This window comes from Coturnix japonica, chromosome 2 (genome assembly GCF_001577835.2).
Source record: "Coturnix japonica isolate 7356 chromosome 2, Coturnix japonica 2.1, whole genome shotgun sequence".
NCBI classification, from domain to species: Eukaryota; Metazoa; Chordata; class Aves; order Galliformes; family Phasianidae; genus Coturnix; species Coturnix japonica.
This window is the reverse complement of record NC_029517.1, coordinates 46,081,460-46,107,947: the sequence shown is the minus strand read 5'-3', so window position 1 is coordinate 46,107,947 and position 26,488 is coordinate 46,081,460. Positions and strand designations below refer to the sequence as shown.

Sequence of the window (26,488 nt, the reverse complement as noted above, 5' to 3'; positions counted from 1 at the left end):
AATTTTAATATCATTGACATAAACTAGAATACGAGATTTTTGTATGTAACCAAATCAACACAACCTTCTGTAACTGGAAAAAAAAAAAAAAAAAAAAAGGCTACCCCTATTAAGAACTTTATAGAAGAATTTAAATCCACATTGGATCCTGGACTCATCAGCATTCAGGAAACAAGAGGGGAAAAGGCTACGAACAATGTTGTAGGACATGAAGTTTTACCAGAACTCCCCAGCAGCTTATCACCCAGGTGATAAGCACAAGCATGATGGTGCTTTAATGAACACAGTTTTCTTTTGAAGCAGTGATATTTAGTCCCCAGGTGAGGAATCACTTTGCTCAATGGATCAGGGAGCAGAACAAAGACACAAAACCAGCAAAAAGGACATCTTGCCCACAAACTTTAACACACAAAAAGAAATTTTGATTACTTCAAAGGGACTACTAATAGCATATATAAGTAATACTGCAGAGTATATATATATATATATATATAATTTATTTTTTTTTCCTGGATGAGTCTCTTCTTATGTAGACTGTGTCTCACCAAAAGAATAACTGCCAAACAAAGGATGTTACTGCCTTTGCTTAAAAGCACAAGCAGCATGGGGTTCTCAGGGAAATGATAATGTCCTAAAGAGACTGAAGAGTTTAAGTAGACAATCTGAGGAAGAAATAACATTAGGTAACACTGTAGTGCCCACATCTACAGTTTTAATAACTAGGTCTCCATCCAGATACTGTGTTATTAAAAAAGTATCAAATTCACATCCCTTTTTCTAAGTACCAAACTGCAGTGGGGCAGAAGAGGTACAGAACCTATTCTCTGCCACTCTAAGCTAACTCTAAGTTAAGCTTTCTTTTAAACAAAACGCTTATGCTGGGCCACAGTCACAGTAGTGAAGGGTCTGTGTAGCCTATTCTCACACAAAGGCCAGCAACCACTGTGTACTTTGCTTGCTTTTATATTATCCACCATCCTCTGCCAACTTCTGGCAATCTGTAGACTGGCTTCCCTCATGATATGCAAAAAGAGCAGCAGCTTCATTTCAGTGACAACCTCAAGGTTTAGGTTCCCTCTGTCCAGATATGAAAGAGGGCAAGGTTCACAAAGGTGAAAGCAGCCCTGGACAACAGCAGACAGAGAAGTTCCCATTTGTCTGCACCCCACTAAAAAGCAAAGCCAAGGAGATCTAAAGAGAAGTGACCTCTCTGTAAAATCACTGGTCTTCCAACTGCACTATAGTGTTTTTAACACCACATCTTCCAACAACTCAGCAGGCCTACTTTTGAACTATTTGGGAGGAATTTTGAGAAGAATAATAGAAACATTGATTTATACTTACCATAAACATTGTTTCTGAGGTCATCTGTAAAAGCTTTAATTAGACTCTCTGGGAAAAGTGTTGAACTTGCATGATCAAGGTAAGTTATCCCTAAAACAAACAAGCAAACAAACAATGATCAATATTTTTTACTTAAATATTTAATTCCATATTTAATTTCTCATATACAAGTGAGGTACATTACACACAGATCCCCACTGAAGTACACAACACAAAAAAAGATGTTTCCCCTAAAGTTCCTAGTGTATGACAGTTCTCTGACTCAGAGGTCTGCACAGCTTTTGAAAAATGTTTCTCAAATACATTCTAATAACCATGCAATATTCACACTGAGACATCTTCCATTCACCAGCAGAGTTAAATAAATAAATAAATAGAAGTGATGCAACAGAATCCCAGTGTTTTGATTGCATCTTTATAATTTGTAACTAAAAAGTTAAACAATATAAGAGATCCTTTTCTTACAAGTTTATATTACACATTATTTAAAGTGATTCTGTTCCATCTCTGGAAGACTGCACAAGATAATGCCTTGAACCACAGTACACTGACACTTCTAGACACTATGAATTACTATTGTTACCTCAATAATTATTAGTAGTATCAGCAACAACAGTGAGTTGTTCAGTCTTCCAGTGAGGAGGCAACAACCTTGTTAACTAGCATGGCATGAATCATTCTTGAAGCCCAGAGACAGCACCACTTTAAGTTTTAATGCATTTAAATATTCCCTGTCAGTCTGCTGCACTTAATGTTCAATTTGTTTTCAAAATTCCCTTTCATATTAGTCAGTTATTGCAAAACTTTTAAATAAAAGCTTCTTGGAAAGGAAGGCTTTCTCGTGTTTGGCCATTTCAGATTTCTTAATCTTTAGCAATTATTCTTCCATTTCTCTAGTGTGTTGCATGCCCTTTATTAGTTTTTTCATTTCACTTACCTTAAGTATTTCAACCTATTTCAAATTTTAATAATGATGAATATGATTAAGATTAGAATTTAATAAGTATTTTAAAAGCCTTTTCCTTTCCACAGGGATTTAAAAGTTAAGCTTAAAGAGTTAAGCTTTAAACGAGAAGCCCTGACACTTGGAAATACATATAATTATAAATTATGTTGCTGTAGCAGTGATTCAGTGGGTAAAGCTGTGAGACCGGTAATGACAAAACCAATCTGGACACCCATCCCTTCTCTTATTTTCTGAGAGTCCTCCACTGCCTCAAGAACTCCCCATTTATAGCGTCTGGTTAAAAGCAGATTTTTTTAATGAATTGAAGTTAATCGAGGAAAAGTGGTTTTTTTTAGGTTCTTAGAGTGGAAGAGGATGGAAAAATACTGTAATGCTTCATTACATGTACCATCTTCCTGGGTTTTTACATTTATTTATTTTTTATTATTATATTTTTTTTTTTTTTATATGAAGCAGTGCATAAAATCATGCAGAGGTCAAAATGAACATACAGAAGGTATATGGTGAAACCTGGCTGCCCCACAGTAGGTCTGTGTGGCAAATGCCAGCAAGCAAGCTTCATTTCAAGGAAGCGCTTACACAGTCATAACAAATCACACTTACCATAGCAAAAGTACCCTTACATCTACATGTTTACTATGGATATGCAATGTATACTATAAAAAAGAAACAGCAATATAGAAAACTGGCAGAGAAGATATTTTCATGCTGTAGCTAAAGCAGAGGAAATGCATTCATTGTAAAAATTGCTCTAGTGCTGTGACATGAAATATCCAATCTGCCCATTTAAAAATGATTCAGTTTCACTCATGAGATGCAACAATTGCTTGGAATCTCCCAGCCTCAGAAAAGGAGGTGCTTGGCTGAAAAGGGCAGCGCCAGGAGACAGCCCGGTCTCTGTCAGGGATACTAGGTGGCCCTGGAGACCCAGCATGTCCTTTGCAATAACAGGGACCAGCTTTATCTTCACCAGGCTACGCAATCACGCTGGCAGGGTCACTACAGAGGCTGGTTATTTGCAGGACACCAGGATGTGACTCAGAACCTACAGTTTAGTAGCCAGCACATCTGGCTTTGATGTAGAACTGAAGTAACTGCAAGTACACAGAATTGCAGAATGGTTTGGGTTGGAAGGGACCTTTAAAATCACCTACTTCCAACCCCCCTGCTACAGGCAGGGACACCTTCCACTAGACCAGGTTGCTCATAGCCCCATCCAGCCTGGCCTTAAACACCTCCAAGGATCAGGTATTCACAGCCTCAATGAGAAACACATTCCAGTGTCTCACCAGCCTCCCAGTAAATAATTTCTTCCTAGTATCTAGTCTAAATTTACTCCTCTTTGAGTTTAAAGCCATTTTCCCTTGTTCTGTCACTACTACCTGCCCTTATAAATAGTTTCTCCCCAGCTTTTTCCCTTCAGGTACTGGCAGGCCGCTATAAGGTCCCCTCAGAGCCTTCTCTTCCCCAGGCTGAAGAACCCCAGCTCTCTCAGCCTGTCCTTGTCAGGGAGGTGCTCCAGCCCTCTGATCATATTCATGGCTCTTCAGTGGATCTGCTCCAACAACTCAATATCCTTCTTGTGTTGGGGGCCCCAAAACCGACACAATACTCCAGGTGGAGCCTCATAAGGTCCAAGCAGAGGGGCAGAATCACTTCCCTCAATCTGCTGGTTATGCTTCTCTTAATACAATTGAAAATATGATTGGGTTTCTGGGCTACAAGTGCACATTGCCAGCTCATGCTGAGTCTTGCATCAACAGACACCCTCAAATTCTTCTCCTCAGGGCTGCTCTCTAGCTGTACTCTGCCCAAGCTGCATTTGCGCTTGGGATTGCCCTGACCTAGGTGCAGAACATTGCAGTTGGCCTTGCTGAATTTCGTGAGGTTGACATGGGCCCACCTCTCAAGCCTGTCCAGGTACCTCTGAATGGCATGACTTCTGGCCTTGAAGAAGATGGTCCTTGAATACTGACTGGCTTTCTTTCCCTCTTCCCTCCAGGGCTTTATCCCATGTCACCCTGCCATGCAGTTCACTGAAGACTTCAGAGAATGCTCTCTGAAAGTCCAGAAAAACCAAATGAAGTCCACTCCTCCAGGAGGAAAATAATGCCTTTCAAGCAGACTCATGTGAAACAATACAAGCAAAAGGGTCTCCAGATAATAGCTCCTCTATGTAATTTCTTCAAATTTGATTCATCATGCAGTCAATTAAGGACAATATTGTGACTTTAATAAATAAAGGTAAAGAACACTCTAATTCATTTCTGAAATACCACCTCCGGGTCCATGACTCTGAATTCTTAAACTTTTATGTTATCTTTAATGCTGTTGTTTAATTGAAAACAGAACAGCATTTAATACTCTCTCTGCACTGCCTGAAAAATGAAAAAAAGTGCTCACATAATTTGAGACTGCACTGAAACAAATATCTTTATTGCTATTGCACTTTTATGCTGTAGTTTTCCCCCTTCCTGTCTTATTTCAATAAAACCGTATTTTTAGAGGAACGAAAAAGGGAACTGTGGCACATGCATAACACCTGCAAACAAAAGGACATTAATAATTTTCATTGTTTTTCCCCCAGTTTAATAACACTTGCTACTTTAACTTTGTTGAACACACATTAACAAAAGATTTTTCAGTATATACAGATTAATCTCGTTCCCCATTTCACTGCAGTATTTTGTATATAGCATGTCAAGCATTGTGAAATTACACTATTAACAGGAAATAGCACAAAAAGAAAACAATATGATCAACCAAAAGAAAATTAAAATACACCATCTATTAGGACCTGTTTTCTTTATTTGGGAAAAACATAAAATTTAGTTTTATTTACATACTATTATGCAAGCAACGTGTAACTGACTTCATTAATCATCGAACAATTATTTGATAAAACTATATTTCAGAGGCAGCGTTTTTTGGTTTTTTGTTTGTTTGGTTTTTGCTTTTTTTTATAGGACTTCTGAAAACCATTCAGTGTGCCATCTTTAGTTATGTAAAGTTATTTCACCTGTTAATATTGCAAATTATTTCTACACGAGGAACACACTGGAAGCAAATGCGGACCAGCCTTTCCTGCTCAAAATTAGAAAAAAGAACAAACAACTCCATTTGCAAAATAAACAGTTCCCTGTTCTTCTGAGTTAAAATTCACATGTAGACCAAATATTCACCATACCTTCATACCTTACTCAATTCCTTGTAAAACTCCAGGTACGCACACAAGCACATAGCCTCAGATATCACAGAATCACAGAATTTCAGGGGCTGGTAGGGACCTCCAGAGAGCCCAAACCTCCTGCAAAGCAGGCCAAACAGGCAGGTTTCCAGGAGGGTCTTTAATATCACCAGAGAAATAAAATCCACAGCCCTCCTGGGCAGCCTGTTCCAGTGCTCCATCACCCTCACTGTTTAGAAGTTCCTTCACATCTTGGTGCAGAACTTCCTATGCTCCAGTTTATGGCTATTTCCCCTTGTCCTATCCCCACAGACTGCTGAGAAGAGGTTGGTCATGTCCCTTTGACTTTCACACTTATAGACATTAATCACATCCTCTCTGAGTCTTCTCAAGTTTGAACAGACCCAGTTTGCTCAGTCTTTCCTCACAGGGGAGATGCTCCAGGCCTTTTATCATCTTCATGGCCCTTCACTGGACTCTCTGTAGGAGATCCTTGTCTTTTTTGTACTGGGAAGCCCAGAAGTGGATACAGTACTCCAATATGCTAGGTGACTATTCAGTTTAACTAAACATTCCTATTTTATGCATATCTTTTTAGATCTTCTAGTAATTAGAAAGCTCAGTGTATGGTTATCATGCTGTAGATGGCCTAACCAGAGGAGAACAGAGACCCTGCAGGCAATACCAAGATGTCCACCTCCTTCTCCCTACACCACTGAAGGAACCATTGTATTCAGCTACACTATGATTCTTCTGGTGCTATGAGACCCATTATTTTAATCCCTAATATTGTTCTTGGTGCTATGCATTACTGAGTCTTGACTGGACGTCAACCACAAAATACCCAGTTTACCTACTTTGTGCATGGCTGCCCCTTTTCCTCAATCTTTTGCAACCCTGTGACTCTATTTAGCACCTACAGGTGCTTCCCAGGTCCCAGACAGAGCTGAATCCCTCTCTCAACTGATTACAGCCTGTCAGTTGTGCTGCCAAAGCTTTCATAATGAAAAATGAAACAGAATCACCAAGTTTGATTGACAGATATAATTACAATTCAGTGGGATTATGTACAAAACATTGCTGGGAAACAGATACAGGCAGTGCCCTGAGGAGATGGTATCTATCTTAAGTGCAGCAACATTAACAACAAACAGTATGAAATTGATTGCATAAAAACAAGCTGAAGGCAAAATAACGCATTATCTATCAAAAGATAAATATAAAAGACTTCCACATGCCAAAATAACAACAACAACCAAAAAAACCCACAAAAACAACAACAAACAAACAAAAAGAACCCAACAAGACAAAACTGGAATAATCCAAGCCTAAGAGGTGACAAAACAGAGAGGAGAGGGCTCTATAAAGGTTGCAGGAAGGTGAGCCATCCTCTGGACCCGCTGAGTAGCTAACAGGTAGCACCACATTGGCCACTTCAGGTTAGTCTCACTGTCTATGCCAGGTGCCCTTCAGAGGCTGCTCCCACTCTTCACTGACTGTATAAGAGCTGCTTCTAAATTAAATGCCAAAAGCAGCTTTAGCTACACCATGCATCTAACACTGACAAAAGCATCTGAAATCTCAGGATGATACAGTCGATATGCCCACACACTGCAAAGATGGATAAATAAAAGGCAAAAGGAAAGAAAATTCTACTAATATGGCTTAAAAATGGCTTTTGTTTCAAACAGAACACAGGTAGCATTTTGTGAATATAGTAAATTGCTATCTATATCTTCGGTTCCTATTTGGCACCAATATAGACAAAAGCTATCAAAACAAGACTTTTCTGAATGACATACCTGTCGCCTACACACTACTAGAAAAAGCAAAGATTTGTGTCCCTTGCTTAGGGCCAGGAGGTCTTCAAATGACCCCAAAAGCACAGTCCCTGAGTGACAAGACCACAGACTGAAAGCCTGAAGAGTCACCATACCGCCGGAGGAGAACCCACCTCCTTGTAGCCACCCCAAATTCAACAGCACTTGGAGTGCTCCCAGGTCAATCCAACAGCCAGCCAACCTTCAAAAAGTCATCCATATTTCACAGGTTGCAAGCCAGATACTGAGTTCTGTGGGCAACTGATGCTTCATTAGTGCACTTGAGTGTTTGACATGACGTACTGATTACAGAAAGCAAAGCATGAAATATTCAATTACATTTATACATATTAACTTCCCATTCATTTTCTCCACTTCCTGTTAATTCACATTATTTGTTCTTATTGCACTATTAGCTTCAGCAAAGAAGTCAGAATACTAAAACACTTTGCGGTCAACATCATACACCATCTTCACTGTATTTTTCAGCAGGCACCACACACTCTACAAAAGCTATTTAGGTGGCCAAAACCCAGTTTCAGTAAGCCCCATTTCTGTTCTATGCCCACAAGTAGTTTAGAGTACCCCTACATAGAGCTGACAGCCTGCTGGTATTGAGGCCTTGTGAGCACTAAATAAAGCAAGCGTTATACGTTTATTAAATCATACCCAGCCCTATGAAATACATCTTTCATAGCTGCAGGAAAAAAAAAAAGAAAAAAAAGACATACATGTTGTCAAATTTGAGCTCCTGTGCTAAATAAGACCACAACAAATAGATCAGTGAGCATCTACTTTGGTTCATGCAGCCTACCTGTAGCGTATTTTTATATGGTTCTCGCTTTTTTCCCACTAGGGCCTGATTAGACATTGACTACTGCCAGTACTGTTATTTCCACAGGCTCCTACAATAGGTTGCATTTCAGATTCTTGTTGAAGCCTTCTTTAGTTCTGGACATGACTCAGAAGTACCTCAGCTACATGCAAATAACACTGTAGCTTACTACCTCATCACCTCTGGATGAAATATAAATCACAAGCGATCCATAGATATGCAATTCTTCAAACTGTAACACACACAAACCAAAACTCATTTTCACACCTCCCTAGTGAAGATACTGTTATCTTTCAGTCTCTCTTTTTACCTCTCTCTCTCATGCAATTGATCAAATAATAAGTGTTCAAAGGGAACACAGCCTCTGTTCTTCTACTACCAGAAAATGTTTTTGTTGGTTTTGCTGAAATTTTCACAAAAATGTTCATTTTTGTGCAGGAAAGAAGCATTCAGAATTTCCACTGGTGGTTGCAACATGAGAAAACAATATGTAAGGAATCTTAATAATAATCATTTATAGTAATGGTCATTAGCTAAACATTCTTATTCTAGGTTTCCCTTCATTACCCTTTTTTCCTATTGCTATAAAAAGTCACAGGCCTACAACAACAAGCCAAAATAATATTTGAATTGACTTCTCTAGTTAGTTCTATTTCTTGTTCTATGACCTTAATCAATTGGATTAATATAAAATCTAGGACAAATTAGTGACTTGAAATATCCCCTGCAAAATACATTAAATGAAATACACAGTGACATATAGAAAAGTTTTTAAATGGTTTTATTGCAGAAAGGATCTGCAAGATCATCTAGTCCAACGGTCAAATAATACATCCATATCTCTTGACTTAGGCTCCTAACTGTTTTCCAGCTCTCTTTCTAGAGTGGAAAATCATTAAATATACGTGTTTCAGTACTGCATCTACTACTTGCTTAAGATATAATATGACGTATGGTGGGAATTTCATTTTAATAAGAAATAGAAATTCTTGTGTTTTATTACAGAGATGAGAAGTCACTATAAAGAATGACATATAAACTTTTCTATTGCATGTATTGATCTAAGCATTTTTCTATAATGCAATCTTTTGGTCCCGATTCCCCACAGAGAAGCCACTTTCACTTCCATTTTATAATAATTTGATCCAAACTGCTTCTCAAATAAAACTTTTTCAAATAGAAAGCAATCTAAATTATAAGATTACACTATTACTTTTCCTATACCGAATGTCATAAACTGCATTAGAAACCAATTTCAATAATATAGCTTATTAAATATATCTATTTCAAATTTTACTTTGTTTTGAGAAGACGAATATAGAGCAATACAAAATATTAAATAACAGACAGTATTTTTCTAATACCTCCAAAAACAGCGTAATACTCCAGCACAAAAAGCATCACCCAACTGGAAGACAACAATTTCTGCACTCAAAAAATAAAAGATCTAACAGACATAAATAAGCTTCCACCAATAATTTAGCAGGAATGTAATTATAAATTAGTGTAAATATTCTGTTAATACCTTCTCATATTTGGTCTAAATTAGTTCCTACAGCTTATTTTCTATTAATTAAGTGCCTTTCCAAGCACAGATTCAAAGCCTTCAACAATCATTTCCAAGAATGTGCTAGGAATGAAAAAAATATGTTGATCAAAAAGTAACACTATAGTACAACACAGCTTTTACTAATACTGAAAGAGCATGGCAGCTGCAGAGCTGTGCTAACTAGTTTTTACAAAAGTAATGAAATAGCAGTTTCCTAATGATTAACCTCAAACATAGCTATATGCAAGAGAAAACCTGCTTAACACAGCCCCCACTTTTACTTATAAGAACATGCCGCTTCAGTATATCCCCTGGTTATTTTGTTTTTGGTTTTTTTTTTTTTCAATTTGGGTGAAGTCCATTGTGTTTTAGTTTCCTAAAAGAAAATTAAAATCTCCTGAAGTGCTGACACAAGAACCTACATTTGGCTTTCTTTTTAAGTGTCCATTATATTGTAACACGCAGGGATTGGAGGTTTGGTCATGACTTTGAACCTCACTTCGGACAACAAAAATCCACTGCCGGTTATTGTCATGCAGCTGTTTAGAGTAAGTCTGTGGTTTTTCCAGAGATATTTCCTTTCACTGGACACAGACATTATAATTTCCTGCGCTACTGGAGTCCTAAAGAGTGAAAACACACTCTCTCAAAAGCAAAGGGCAAACTAACATGCAGGGTCTGTTAAGAACTGCCTGAAAGAGAAACGGCCACTTCTTTCCTCCTCCAACCACACCTCCCAACACTTGCAATCTATTGGCAGCCTCAGATTCATTTGAGTTCTTTGACCTTTGAAGGGTTGCAGTTGGACATAAACACCTTATCCAAAGTCCAGTGACTGAAAAGGAATCCAGCCAATGTCTATTTGAATTTCCAATTGTATTACAATGAATAACCAAATCAGAACTTTGCCTTCAGTTCACAGAGACCTTACCTCTGCAAAACAGAGAGGACTGCGTGACATGTGCATAAGCAACAGTGGCTGATTTAAAGACTTCAAGGCAATTATGAGGCTTAGCTGGACTGAGTTAAACCATTAACAAATATACTATAATCAGCACTTCCTAAACATACTGTGTTGATTACCTTTTTGGTTCTAGGCCAAGCTAACAAGCTAGGTTATCATCTGCACAGAAGCTTAAACAACCTTTGAAACAACACAAACCTTTCTGCCTCCTCCCCCTACGGCATCTACAGGACACCTTCAGGCTCTGGGGGGGATTAATGCATTCTCCAAAAGTTCAGAGATCAGTTCTGAAGTCCAACCTTTTCTATTATACATCAACAAAAAGGGGTAGGATACACAAAAAAAGGGCTAAAATCGCAGAGGATAAATCAGCATGCTACAGTCCAGCAGCATGAGCGAACTGCTTCAGAAGGGTACCAAGATATCAAGGTGACTAAGTAGCTCCGCCAAGCATGTATTATACACATCTCCAAATATATATTTACAAGGAAATCTTGGTGTAAACTACTAAGGCAGTTATATGAGTAAACATGTAAAAGTAACATTTGAAGGTAATTAGCGTTTTCATGTTGCTTCTTGGGGAAGAACATAAGGAAAAGCACACAGTCCTGGAAGATTATTCTCCTTCTCTCTTTTCCACCTTGAATTTTCCACTTCTCTAACTGCATTCTGATATTTCTGGCCAAGCAATAAACTGGAAGTCATCACACCTTCTTCCAGTCTCACTTGCTATGGTGTAAATTAAGAGAAACCACATGGAAACCAACGCAATAATCCCAGTTTATTTCCCTTGCATCATTAGTTTAAACATCATAATCATTTGCTTATAAGAATGACACAAAAAGACACAAAACTCTCCAGGCACAAAGTTTTGTTCATTCTAAAGTACTACTCCCACAAATTACCATGCTATCAAAAAAAAAATCAAGGTACTATTCAGCATCATAACACAGCACATCATGGCTTTTTTTAAACAGAAAAACATCTTTTCCTTTTATTTGCTTTGTAAATGAAACAGGATGAACCAAAACTCTTTTGAAATCAATGGGTTATTTTTGTTCCTTTCAGAAAGGAAACAGATACCTTCTAGAAGATATCAGCTACATTAACACAGTGTATTCTTGCCATTTTTTTTTTAAATAAGCACCTAGAAATGTTCAAAAAACAAAGAATGAAAAGTTAATACCCACAGAATCACATGAATACTCAGTGAAAACAATACCAACTCTCGCTAACATACAAAACTTTTTTTTTTTTCTGGCAAGGCTTTTATTTGTTAGAGAAAGAAAAGGTATTCCACCTTACATCACATCCCCAACATAGGATAGAGCACAGACCAAGATAAGCAAAGTCCTAAAATAATCTGAATAATTTAAGCTCACCATAATTATTAGTGGATATCTTTGAACAGAGTTGGTAACACTAACTTGAACAAATTTCCATTCAGTAGTGAATTTCAGTGCAGATGACTGAGTTCTAATCATGTTTAGTTCAGTGCAATTCCAGTTAGACAACTACTATTCCCTCTGCAGCTTCATTTTGTTTATAGGGATGGTTTGGTTTTAAAAAGTAGGATTGGAGATATCTGAGAAGTTAATATATTTATGGAAGTACTCACAAATACCTGAGTATCACGAACCCAATAACAGACTAATATTACTGATATACAGATTGACATATTTGGTAGCAATCCTTGGCCTACAAAAATGAGTTTCACTGTTGCTTTTTCTATTTTTTTTTACAGACCCAGCATTAAAGCAGTTACAAGTTTACCCCAACTTGATAAACATATACCTAACGAATATTTTTCTGCACGTCGTTAAATCATGCATCTGCTCTAATTTCTCTCAATTAAAGGGCTTCTTTCAATGCTAATGACATTAAAAATGAAAGAGAATTATAATTTCACCATAAATTATTCAAAGCACTAAATACAAACAGCCTCATTAAGACTATACTAGCTTTGAGAATGAAAAAAAGGATTATAGATGAAACAACAAATACTTGCCGGTTTCCCTAATCTCTGAACTCTGAGTTTAAGAATCTCAACTGTGCCAAAACATCAGCTATTGCGTTTTGCCTCAAGGAAGCTAAGCAAGCATTATATGCTTAAAAATCAAGGTCTTCAGACACAAATTGTACTGTCTTTCCATATTCACATAAATGACAAAATTAGACTCAACATTCATACGGTGCATCTCAGTCAGTTTATGACAATACACACTATCTAGAAAATACTGTCTAAATAGAAACAGATGAAGCAGAGCCAGCTGCAGGACTATGTCTAAGCCGCCATTTCCCACCTGGAGCCCCTGTAGCTATCCAGCAGTGAAGTGCTGGAGTTGTAGACCTTTTCCAGTCCATTCTTTATAAACCGCTACTATCAATACAGGGCAAACCAGAGATGGCTAGAGTCATCTATTTCTTACATGGGAAAACCACACCAGATGGCAAACAGTTACACAAGGTAAGGAATCCAGCAATTAATTCTTTAACACGAAGCAAGGATGGAGAGGAATTTAAAGTGAGGTGAACGTTATTCATGGCAATGAATGATCAAATTAATAAGAAACAGTACTATCATAAATGGAAAAGTAAGTCATTTACTAATATCACAGCTAATTTCTGTGCTGTAAATTCTCAAATACCTCCATAGAATCGCTAGTCTAAGAAACATAACTACAAGTAATGTGACAGAATATTACTGAGTTTTTGTAATGAGTTCTTACCCTGAAACTGTCTACTTTGTTATATTTGTACTTCTAGGCACAACATTACTACGCATCCTGAAAGCAAATAAATTTAAGGCAATAGTACATATTTGGTTCTTATCACTTACACTTTAATGCAATTTATTTATCATTAAGGCAAAATTCATTTGAAGTTTGTTTATATTTAGCAAAATGACAAAAACATGGTTCACCAAAACTACCATGCAGGAGATGTTAAAAACAAATCGTTGTCGGTGGCACCACAAAAAGTAAGCTTTGCTTCACCTCTTGGGAGGGGCCTGCAGTTCTAGCTATTCTGCCTAAGGACAAGAAAGCGATCCTTAGGAGTGACAGAAGAATTAACAACAGTGGCTAACACGTGATGACTTCCCAGAAGTCAACTTCAAGCCTATTCACAGACACATCCCTAGGGAAGCAAGTACCTTCCCCAGATGTAACACGGAGATGCGCACAGTGTAATTTCCTTCAGTGAGTCTCATGAAGATAACATATACAGGCATTGCTAGGTGTTACAACATTTCCCAAGAAATAATCCTTTTAAAGGAATCATCATACAAAAAGCAGAAGCTCAGATTTTCCTGATATTGTCTCAAAGAACTTCAAGTGCTATTAATGGTCTTAAATAATCCTGAATTATAGATAGCCATTCTTGAAGTATGTTTTTTTTTTCTCCAACATAAAAGAGCACAGCACAAACAGATATAATTCCCTGTACCCCTCACAGCCAGTTCTCTAATAATAATAATTATTATAATGAAATTTGTCTTTCATTTCTTTAGAATTTCTAACCACATTCATATAATTAAAAAATAAAAAATCAGGTGCCATTAAGATCCTCTAAACTCTTATGAAGCCACTGTCACTCATATTACTCTTTCCTATATTGGCTGTTGTTGCTTAGCAGACAAACAGTTTATTTAATCAATCCTCTGCAAAAACATCCTGATTACTCCAAAGTCCCTAGAGAGCAATTCAAGAACCAACTTCTACATGGGATGTTGACCTTCCTCAAAAGCTATGTTCCTCAGTAACAAAATGATGGTGAAGTGCTGTACAAGGAAAGAAGAATCTTTCACTGCTATGGATCCTGACAGTGGACTGGAACTCATAGCCACACAGTCTGGAATGACCATAAATCTCTGCCCTCACACAGATGTACTGAACTGCTGGCTTCAACTTAGCTCCACCACTCTCTGAAAAAAACAAAAGGAAAGGAAAAATAAAAGGCAACAGAAGAGACACAAAAGAAAAACTGCCTTTATAGTCTTAGGCAAAAGATTGAAGACATTCTAACTTTGACAACATTAAACAATAAGCCTCTAATAAATATTATTAAAAGCAATATAATTAATATAATATGTGTTAGATGTATCCATAAGGTATTGAGCATTAAGGTTTGAAGAGCTCATATGATGCTTTTGGAAACTTGACAGCTGTCACAAGATTATCTGGTGCTGTGTTCCCCTCACTTCAGAGGCACTGAAGTTTATCCAGAAGCATTGCAGGATAATCCTCAAGACAATTCACAAGTACACCCATCCTTTTCTGTACTTGCAGAAATGGAAGAAAAACTGATTAAAGTTCTGATGGTAACAGCTCCTTAATCTCTCAGGAGTTGTCATGCTCAGTGATGCAAAGCTGGGAGTATCGACCTAGTGCTTCCAGACAGCTCTTGCACATTGTGAACTCCTCCACAGTCCATGTATTTAAAGGAACAGAGGTATTCACTATTATTTTTTAACAGTGAGCTCCAGCTCCCATGAGCTAAGAAGCTGGCATTACCTTTCATTAAGAGCTAGACAGAATATATGAACGTTCTCAACGAAAGCAGGTATTTTTAACTGTGACATTTCCAGAGGGGGTGGGATGTTTCTCCCAGTCCTTTAAAGAAACCATCTGGAAAGAAAAATTCAACAGAAGAAAAGTACTGGTGTAACCTTATGCTTTTCCATAGCTCCTGACGGACTCAACCTCACATTATTACAGGCTCCTAAGGATAACCAAGAGCTGGCTTGAGTTAATAAGGGGGAAAAATAGCACAATAATGCCCTGCAGATGAGCTTCTCAGAGCCTGAACACAAGGCAGCTCCTAACAAAGTCATCATTACTTCCTTCCCTGCTGCCAGAAGTCTGTTTCTTTTCCAAGCTGCAGTTGATCACCCAGATCTCAATTCTATTTTCCATACTAAAAACCACAGGAGAAGATTTAAAATAGAAGGCTTAAAACTAGACTTGACAATAAGCTATGGAAGTGTTGAAAGGAATATTAAAGAGGCTTACTTTCTGTCATTAGTTATCTGTCTTCTTTCATTCATGCCCTCTCTCTTGCTCCAGCTCAGGTTGTTCAGATGCTGGAGAGGCTTTAAAGACAGAGTTGCAATGGGAGTCACTCATGATCAATCATTCTCAAGAAAAACATCATAGCATTAAACCTTAATGTTGCTATTATCAGAAAGAGGAAAAAAGAGAGGAGAGAGAGAGGAGAGAGAGAGGAGAGAGAGAGGAGAGAGAGAGGAGAGAAAAAGTAATGTATAAGTACATCAGCAAAGTAACTTCTAATTAACGGAAAGCTAAATCTACACTTAATTTCAAAATCAAAGCCTTTATTCCAAGTTAACTTTGCTCAAGAAAAACAGATTATTTTCCGATAATTTAGAACATTATTCCATTACTCTCGAAGAGACTGCAAAGGAACAGGATAGATAGAAATTCATTGCACCATGACGTTTTAGTCAAATTCAGCTTCAGATGAACATGAGCTTGGAAGAGTTTTAGGAAAAACAGTAATTTATTTCCCTGATAAATGATAAACTACAGAACTTCCATGGGGAAGGAGGTTCTCACAAAGGTTCCAGCTTTGCAAGTAAGGATGACTCGGAATCATTTACTATAAACAACAAGTAATTATCCCTTTTCAAGTGTCATAATTTTTCTCTCTCCTTGTTCAATGTTTTTGTTCTCTTTGAGTTAGGAGAGATGCTAATACAGTCCACTGATCAAACATTAAGTAGAAAATGCTTAAAATGGCTTAATTTTATTACCAGGAAGAGCTGGTGATTGACACACTCCTCAATCAAAACAGTTGTAAACAACAGAATGGAAAAAAACTGGGGAAGCATCATCCACGTGGACCACATTGTCCCAGGAAACAAGGAATGTCAATTGTAATACAGTTCAGATGCAGTGATTTTTTTGTTTCCTTATTTTATCTCCTAAATACACCTTTGCACCTACCCCCTAGATGGTATTTTTGCATATCTAACATCACATTTTGAGAACGTAAAGTTTTACTCAAGACTCATATACTTCAAGTTTCCCAGTGCATTTCTTATGAACTTAAGAGGCATATGGGTTTCTTGGCTTCCACCAACATTAAATCATATCCTTTCTCGAAGGACATCATCCTGCATTTGTATTATTAAGCTGTCTTTGTAGCATTGTACCTGTCACTAAATATCTAGAATAAGGTGGTGCTGTGCCTCACAAGCACCATTAGTCCACAATACTTCACATGCTTAACGGAATGTATTTAAAAGATTCCATTTGTTTATCAAGTGTTTAAACTGTTTGGGAATATGAAATCTATAACTGAGCAATAAAAGAGTGCAGTATAGTTTTGTCTGAGCATCGTGTTCCATTATCCAGCTATGTAATAGTAACAAGTATATGTGAAAGGTGAAAAATATGCCTATGGCTGCAAAGGCTCCTTTTTCATGCAGTCTTTGAATTTATTCTATTCAGATCATCAAGTGGGGAGTATTTGCTTGTTAGCCACTTTTATTTATCAGCTTTTATCTGATCTCATCAGAAGACAACATGTACTATCAAAGCCATCACAACTGAGATCAGACAGGGTATTAAGAAGCTGTACTCATTGAGCTTATATGCTCCTAAACTGACTAAATCTTTAAGTAAAAGCAATATGTCAAAGCTGACTACAGGATTCAAAAAAGTTACACTTCCATGGAGTGACTAAGTAATATTTTGTGACAATTACTTATATTAAAAATATAAGCAGATATACATGTATTATGTAATAATATAGTATGTTACAATAGATGTAATGTGAGTCTAAAGTAAGTTGCTCAGGAAATGAATGGCACTATTGATGTTTTGTATATACCATGTGTATATACAAAATCATATATACATGTGTACATACAAGGCCCTGACCATTGCAGGGTGGTTGGACTAGGAAGGGATCTTTGAAGGTCATCAACTCAAACAATTCTATGATATAATTGTATTTCACTCAACATTAATACAAAATTCTTCAATTCATATATTTTTAAAAGAAAAAAGGCAAAGTGCATCATCTCCCATCACTGATACAATCACTTTCAAATTACTAAATGCTGGCAACTTCAATGCACTACGTGTCATCAACATAAAAATGTTAACAGCAGTGGGCCTAAGTTTTTTCCTCTGAAGAAATCAGAGGACAAACTTCCTGATGACTGTGTAACTTTACCTCACCTGTTAATAAATATGAAAAGGGGAACAAACAGTAATATTTGGTGTTCAATTTTGCATTAATGAAATTAATTCACACAACATTAACTTAATGTTTGTTCAAATCAGTTCCCTGTCACCCTTCCAAATTCTAAATTAGGACATCATTCTACATATTGTCAGAAGTAAGTTAAGTTGTGTAATTGTCCTTCCCCAGTTAACTACATAGCTAAAAGATCACACCCTTGGATCTTTTCCTTCTGAAACAAGTCCACAAGTGACAAAAATACTGTCCAGTCATGTTCCTTTCTTTTCTAAAAGCATTTAGATCCTGTTGCTACAGGAGCTAAGCTGAATGAGCACAGAAAGAACATCTTTTTACTTCTCCTGTAAAAAGCATATTCTCCTGGCTGCTACAAGAAAGGAGAAGCGAGTCAATATAATCTTGAAAGCAATGGGGGGAAATAAAACAGCATGGAAAGAAAGATTTATTTCCCAAAGACCTGCCTTCCAATTTTATATTGGTATTTCACATACCAGTAAAAAGAAACGAATGTCTTCCTGCTTGCTTGCCTTACAGCATCTGCCTGCCAAGGGTCGCATCCCTGCGGGACATGCCTCCAGCCCATCACTTCAATATGGCCGGACAGGAGGTGAAGGGCCAGGAAGAACAACTGCAAGGAATCTATCCAGGCTGCCTAAAGTACTTCCAGGAATGTAACAATTTGCCTCATTAGCATGGAAATTAACAAAGTCTGACCTTTTACTGTGTTGTGGCCTGTTTTTATGCCTCCCTGCTCTACCATATGCCCATTTCTACATAACTATGACATCCTTTTTCCACACCTTCATCTCTTGACACCATCTTTTCCCTACTGACTCTATGAAACACATCTCCTGCTAACAGATGTGACAGAAACTGGTTTGTGACTACATCCAAACTGTTAGCATATATAGATCAGTATGCAGACAGGATAATACTACACCAACACCAAGCTGACATACTCATAAAAAGAATCTTTTTCTAGTTCCACTTTTAAGTTTCTCAGCTCTGCAAGGTACTGAGAAACAAACAGACCAAAGCCACCTGACAAATATTTTAGTGTCACAGAAAGCAGAGCATCTGCCCTGAATATTCTTGTGGCTTGATCCAAGACATCTTATTATAAAAATCCCAAGACATTTGAGAGCTCAACATCCCACTTCCTAAATATCATCTCTATGTCAAGCAACCCACTAGCCTCCTGCTCTGCAAATATATTGTGTTGTCTAACCATTTATCAACCTTTCATATCAGTGCTTTTTTTTTTTTTACTATGCAGCTCTCTTTGCAGCATGGTCTTCCTGAATTCAATGCCAGTCTTTTCACATCCAAGTGATGCCTCTGCAGCATCTCTCTGAAACAAAGTATGCAATGAATCAAGCTGATCAACAAAAACTGACCGCTCATCTCTCCATTTGTCTTTTTGTCCTTAGTCTGGGAATACCCTTGAATTCTCAAGAACAGCTCAGATATCAAGATTAGTGCTACAATGGAAATTTCAAGAGCTGCACATGCCAGGTTTTAATCTTACGTGAGAATTCCAGTATAATTGATATGTGCAAAGAGACAGGAACACATCATATCTGTTCAAAAACTTAAAAACACTTTGCTTAATAGTATTTAATTTCATCATTAACAAACAAAAGAAAAATGGACAACCAAAACAACAGCACAACGTGCACCATAGTATGGAAATATACAGAAATATGCTGTGAAGAAATCAATACAGATCTCAAGTATAGCAGCAACATCGTAACAGAGAAGGACAAACAAGAGAGCACACAAAGGCAATGGAAGGAAGAACAAAACACTGATGTGTGATTCTGCAGGAAAAGGAATTCCAGTTTTTCAGTAAGAGATGAGAGCATTTGTGCTTTATTAAAGAAAACATAGGCCTATCTTAATACTTTCATACACTAATATACATCTTGTACAGACATTAATTTTAGAGATACTGTTATCTTTTAATTAGAAGTACAAAGTTTTTTACATTGCTGTCTGATACCCTGCGGCATTTATAGACTTCCATCAAGTATCTTCCCAAATCTATTTTTATTTAAATCTCCACATGTATAGTTAAATATCTAATGTTCACATAAATTTATTCTTCACTGTAAAGAATCTAGCCCCAACTGATCAACTAAACACTTCTGATATGTACCTCAGTATTCTCAGTTCACATCTCCTGCACCAGTACTAAGCTGGTTTAGAGGGTTTGGTACTTGGATTTTTCCACATGACTTCTGTATTCCCAATGAGGCTTAAGAGTTTTAAAAACATTGCGCTATGTGGTATAGGCAATTATGGATCCTGCATAATAGTGCAGGGGACATTTTTTATGGGTATTAAAGTACCAAATCTGAAGTTAAAACTGAATTACATCTATTACTTTGTGTAATACAATTCAAGAAAGAGAAGACATTACCTGAATAGTTGTGGGAATTTTTTTCCTCTCTTCAATTAAAAACAAATTCAACATGGAAGTATGATAATGATAATATCATCAACCACTGTTCACTAAGAGCTGTGTCCTTCATGAAGAGCAAGAGATCACCAGTGCTGAGTGACCAACTGAAACATTAGTTCTACACAGAGTGCACCACTGACAGCCTATGAATCCTGACAGGCAAGATAAAGAATTTCTCAGCAGTACCTCCTGCTCGTGACCAGAGAAAAAGGAAAACATCAGGAACTGATTCACTGATGTTGAAACTAAGTCTATTTCATGTTCCATGTACAGTCCTTCTTCAGTATCAGTATTATAGATAACAGCATATGTAGATAACTCCTGCTGACTACAAAGCACAGAATATACCAAGCTGTGACAGACCCGCAAGTCCAACTCCCTGCTCTTCACAGGACCACCACCCCAAAAAATAAAAGAAAATCAGGCCATATGACTGAGAGCACTGTCCAAATGATACTTACATGCTGGTAAGCAACCCAATCATCACGTAATTGTGCAGTTGCACAATATACACATATTGCAGCTCCTATTTACAATTCCATCTGCACCTACTAAATCCACCATTCCTCAATGTCTTCTTTTTCTCAACAAATAACATCTCTTGCTTTGTTTTCCTACAAACAGTGAATGTGCTCCACAAAAATCAAATCACTCTGTGGCAAAGAGGCTGCAGAGATATCCAGGCAAGGACAGAACATATGAACAGCCAGAGATTTCACAGGCACCAAGGAACACACAAACAACCCTTGCACAGTAAGCGGGAAGATTTGCTTCCAGCTTTTCAGTAATAGGTCTCACTGGTCACTTCTACTCTACCTGAAGAGCCAGTTTCGAACAACTGCAAAGACAGGTTTTTTTATGTCTTGATCAAGTCACTCTACATGCCTAAAAATCTATGTAGTGTCATTTTCTGGATCCTAACAAAATTCTACAAAAACTGTTGTTTTGTTTTGTTTGTTTGTTTTTACAGCAAACCTTTGGGATGCTTCCTTTACCTGTCTCAGGGTTTACTATACATAGTATCTACTATACTACCTGTCTCAGGGTTGGTTTTATAGTTAATGTAACAATTCCAAATCCACTCTGCTGAAGTTTTGTATCACGCATCTTCACCATGTTTTACCATTGCTTGGGCTGTAGCTACCCATCTGCAATCCAGTCAAAGCCAGAGACTCCGGATATTAGCACTTCAGTTAATGCAGCCTTTTTCCTCTTTCCTGTTTGGGAATAGAGCATTGTGGACGAAAAGCCAAAAAGCAACACACTGCCATACTTCACAGAACACAACGTTCTTGGACTTTCTGTTTTTCAAAAAGGATTGTTACATTTCTAAACAAAACTTAGCATCCCAAGTACGGGTAGCAAAGATATAGTAAGTTTAGAGGAATTTTTCATTTGGAAGTCTTTTGTTGTTTTTCCTCCCCCCACCTTCTATTCTTTCCAAAAGGAGAAGTTTTGAAGATTTCTTCTTTGTTCAAAATGAACTGGAGATCAGGCAACTCAGAGAGACACTCATTCTCTAGCACAGTTAGCAGCTCTTTCAGTCACCCAATGAGACAACAAAAGCAGTCTCATCCTTCCCCTACAAGTTGTTTTCATTTTCACTGGACAGGAGAGATAAGCACTAGATTAACATCCACCAGTCTCAGCACACAGGTGAAATGCTTTTACCTTCTCAATCTCCCACATCCATAGCTGCCTAGATGAATGCTAGCCAGCGATAGTTGCCATGCTTGAAGGGACTCATAGCAAAGTACTGCACATGATGCCACAAACCTTGCTTATGGTTAAAGCATAGCCCATGGAAACAACGAGTCAAACTTACTCATTACCAAATTAGTTTTTAAAATGACATTATGAAACTTGACTATTGCTAACTGATACTCAAGAAAGTTTTTGTTGAACAAATGCAGTCTTCATCAACCAAGCAAGAAACAACAGATTCATTCATAAGTAGAAAATATTAGCCATCAGCAACTGAGCAGAACAAGTATGAATAGAAGTGGTAGGCAGCTCTTTAAAAATATATATATGATCAGATTACAAAGACTTCTTCTAAGAATTATATAAACAAAGACTCAGAAATACTGGTTTGACAAGGCAACAACATTCCCATGCCAGTGAAGAAACTGAGGTGACACACACATTTGCAATTAGATCAACAGCTGAGCCCAGTTCTTCAAGCTCACAGCACACTCATCTATGTGGCTTCAGTAGGTTATCAACAAAATTACTCTGATCTGAAACACCAGATTGCATTTCCCATTTCTTAAACTCAGCCAAAACTCCAGGCTATCTCACACAACAGACTAAATATGCTCTTCTGTTCTCAGAGGACAAAGCTAACCTTTCCTAACAGATCCACTGAGAACTACCTGCAACACACTCAGAAAACATGCTAAGCCTATTCTCTACTTACAGGAAAAGTATCAGTGCAAATAATTACCAGTAATACGAGTAAAAGGTATTACTTTTGTGTAAGGTCAAGTACACAACTATTTCTTAACTGAAGAACAGAACAAGCTCTTGCATCAGTGACCGGTTCATGACACATCATTTGAGTTTCAAGGAAACAAAGGCCAATTTGCTATTCAAAGTTTACTTTGCCCTTTGATTTTGAACATGCAAGCTACATTTCTATTGTTATTTGTTCATAAATATACATATACTACTAAAACAAAACATGAAATTAGTAGGGCATTAGTTCTGGACAACTGACATTTAATGTGACAATGCATTTGACATTAAAGGTGACACTGCGTTTTAGTTCAAATAAAGAGTCAGCAGCCCTTAAAGAATACCTGACCACTAATACACTGTGTTTTTTATTTGGGGGCTATAAGTTGCTTATCATTCTTGGAAAACTCCCACTGAAGTGGTCACTATTATCTCTGAGGAGAACATTGGCACAAAACTAAAACTAGAAAGGTATCTTGGGACTAAACACTGCACCACAAATCACGTCAGCTTTTTATTCTTTTTTTGAAAACATGCAATAAACTGAAGCTGCTATTTTCTTTGCTACGATAAAAATCACAGAAGCATATTTATTCCCATTACTTAACAACAGAACCTACAAACTCCTGCTGATTTCTTTATCCATTTCTAAAGCACAATTTACACTGCAGATAAGGGTGTGCTCTTCACAAGATTAAAGTCAAGGTCACGTACTGCACATGCACTGCTGCCTGTAAAACTGGGATCAGTTTCGCAGACTCCACATATATTTTTAGAAGGGCTCGCTCAAGCCCACAGCTAACAGCCCCTCAATTATAAACGTGAAGATAAACCTTGGATTAAAAGGTAACATTTAAGGCTTCTGTAGCAAAACAGACAGACACAGCCCTGCTGATTCAAGTCATTCCTTTCATCCCTTCAGGGACTCTGAATGGAAAATCCCCAACGCAGTTTATAAGAGCCTTCTGATACAGTCAAGAACAGACCTCCCGTGGATCTTGGTAACATCACAAGTGGACCACCTCTGAAAGAAAAGCCTGGTTTCACACTATGTCCAGCAGCTGGTGTCCCTGCACAGATATACTATATATTACTCTGGGCAGACTCTTGGGCTGGGTTTATATTAGAGCTACAACAGAGGCATTACCACCATAAAGTCAAAGCTGTATCACAAAAGGAAGGTTTTTCCTTTCCCTAGAAAGCACCATTTGTACAAGATGTCCTCAGTGAACATCACCAAATGTCAGCAATTGAGAAAATATGAATATGCTGACATGCACTAGGCTTTTTTGCTATGTCTATATATATGTCTATAAACCGCTAGCACTTCAAATACAGAACTTTGGGCTTAATTCACAGCCACTTAGACAAGGACTACAAAATTTCTGTTCCCAGAAGTCAGCAGCAGAATTATGATTATTATATAACTTCAACAACGGAACCATCTTTGATACACATCCCAAACAAGCAGTGTAAGACACTGCAATTGACTACTTAAAACCAGTATCTGGTTGGTAATGCTCTTAACCAGGAGGGATTAACTGTATGAAGGTGTTGCAGCAGTTTGGTAGGCGTCCAGCAGAGATTAAGACCCAGAGCAGCTACAGGGTCCTTTGAGAGTCAGCCATTTGTACAGTCAGGATTTATTCATAAAGCTGACCTGAAGCCAGCAACGATCCAAGACTCCTGCCTCATCTCCAACACATTCTGGCAGGTCACTGAAAATGAAGGAAGCCAAGTGCCTGAAACACGCACTGATTTCTTAGGTCACTCAGAGAAGGCCCCTATACTCACTACTACTGCTGCTAACCTGTATATCAGCCAACTCCACCTTATTTCAGCAAGGCAACAGAGACCTAGAGCTTCAAAAGCCATTTGGTGGCATCCACAGCAAAGGTGTTAAGACCTTTAGCAAATCAAACTCATCAGCTCTGGACAGACAGACACATAAGACAGGGGATATCTAACCTTACATGTTACTGCCATTTCGTAAAGACACAAGTTCTTGACTACAGGAAAGGTGACCCCACTTTTAACTCAGGAATACCAGGTAGGACAATACATACTGATTGTCATTAGTTAAGGACACTGTTCTTCCTGATTGATACAAAGAGCTTTCAAGATGAACGGACAACTTCTGAACAAAACATTACAATCTTGAAATATATATATATTTGACTCAAAAAATAGTATTTAGAATAAAAGCAGACATTCAAAAGTTCTACAAAAGGTAAAAGGAACTTCAGAAAGCAGCACGACTGAAGTACAGCTTGGTAGACTGGCTAAAACACTTATAAACAAAGGTAAATATGCTCTAAATTCTTTGCTTTTGCAGTGACCTCTAGCTGGGCACCAGGCACATCCAGCAGGCATCACTCACCAGCAGCTATGCTTCATCTCAAAAACAAGGAGTCTCATGAGAAACAAGACTGACTTTCAGGAGTTCTGATGAGCCATCTGTTTAAATGTCTACATAACTTCTCACTTATTTTTCAGAATCCTGGCCTGAATTTGCCATCAAGTTTCCCATCATCCAGCCTTCTCTGATGCAGCTAGCATTGCTGATAATTGAAAACAGCTTATAGACTCCTAGCTAACAGTGAAGTTCATCAGGTTGCTGCTAAAATTTAGCTCTTGTGTGTGATACCTGTGCTCAGATTCTATCATAAGATCTCCATGAAATGCCTTAAAGAAGCATTCGTGGGAAACCCTTCACAGTAAGACCAGCTTAAGCATCAAGTCCAGGACACCCACGCTGATGTTATTTACCCCTCTCTTTTTATATTTTTCCTTAAGTGTTTTGAAATGCTAAGATCGTGGGCATCAAAACCTCTCTTTACATGATTTATCTTAGCAGACTCACTGCACCTGACTTGGAGTAACAGGTGCATGCACACACAGGCATTTGTGATGGGAGAGCCACAAAGCCTGCAGAAGTCATTCACAAAGACCCTTCAGCCTCAAACCGTTCCCAGACAGGGCTGTTTTACCATCTGAGCTCACATTCTCAATTAAAAACAAAGAAACAAACCTTTCTCTTTTCAAACCTTCCGCTCAACCCTCGGCCCCGCCCCCTCGGTACCTCGGAGCCGTGGGAACTCGCGCTCCCGGAGGCCGCGCAGTTCGCTTCCGTACTCATAGCCGGCTGGGCAGCTGCTCTGAAAAGCCCGGAAGGAGAGCAGCTCCTCGGCCATGATGCGAGCTGAGGCGGAGAAAAGCGAGGAGGACACAACACAGCGTTCAACTTAGTCCGGACGGCCGAGTCGAGCCACCCGGCCGCACTCCGGCCTGCGCTGCTCCCAGCCCGGCTCCTCCCGCCGCCCGCCCCCGCGGGGCAGCACCCGGGCCCAGGCCCGCCTGTCCGGGCTTGGAGCCCCATAGCCCGCAGTGCCAGCGCCTGCGTGGGGTCGTTTGCTCCCTGATCCTTAACACACAGCTTTAAGCAGAGCCAATAGGGATAGCCTCACTTAGTTCATAGAAAACTCTTTTCCTTAGCATCAATCTTTTCCTATTTCCCCCCAATACTTTGGCTGCTGCTGAGCAGCATGAGGCTCACGCTTCGTGTTTGAAATCTTATAACTGCTCCGTCCTGCTGACTTGAAACAGACACCATGCGCTCAACATACAGGACCTCAGCTGGCCAAAAGCAGTAGCGTGGAATTGGCAATCAG

The 26,488-nt window shown here is 38.3% G+C and overlaps 1 protein-coding gene across 3 annotated transcripts in view; it reads right to left on the bottom strand.

Annotated features, from left to right (window-relative positions):
• Window positions 1-26,151, bottom strand: part of MOCOS (molybdenum cofactor sulfurase) — a 204,132-nt gene extending 177,981 nt beyond the window's left edge. For 2 of the 3 annotated variants that reach the window (XM_015854272.2, XM_015854273.2), the window contains exons 1-2: window positions 25,900-26,149; window positions 1,345-1,434 (exon numbers count right to left, since the gene is read on the bottom strand). In XM_015854272.2, coding sequence (XP_015709758.1) covers window positions 1,345-1,434; window positions 25,900-26,011 — 202 coding nt within the window. In that variant the 5' untranslated portion in view covers window positions 26,012-26,149. Of the gene's footprint in view, window positions 1-1,344; window positions 1,435-25,899 lie in introns of all 3 variants that reach the window. The other variant, XM_015854275.2, reaches the window with a different exon arrangement.
• Window positions 26,152-26,488: the final 337 nt, after the last annotated feature.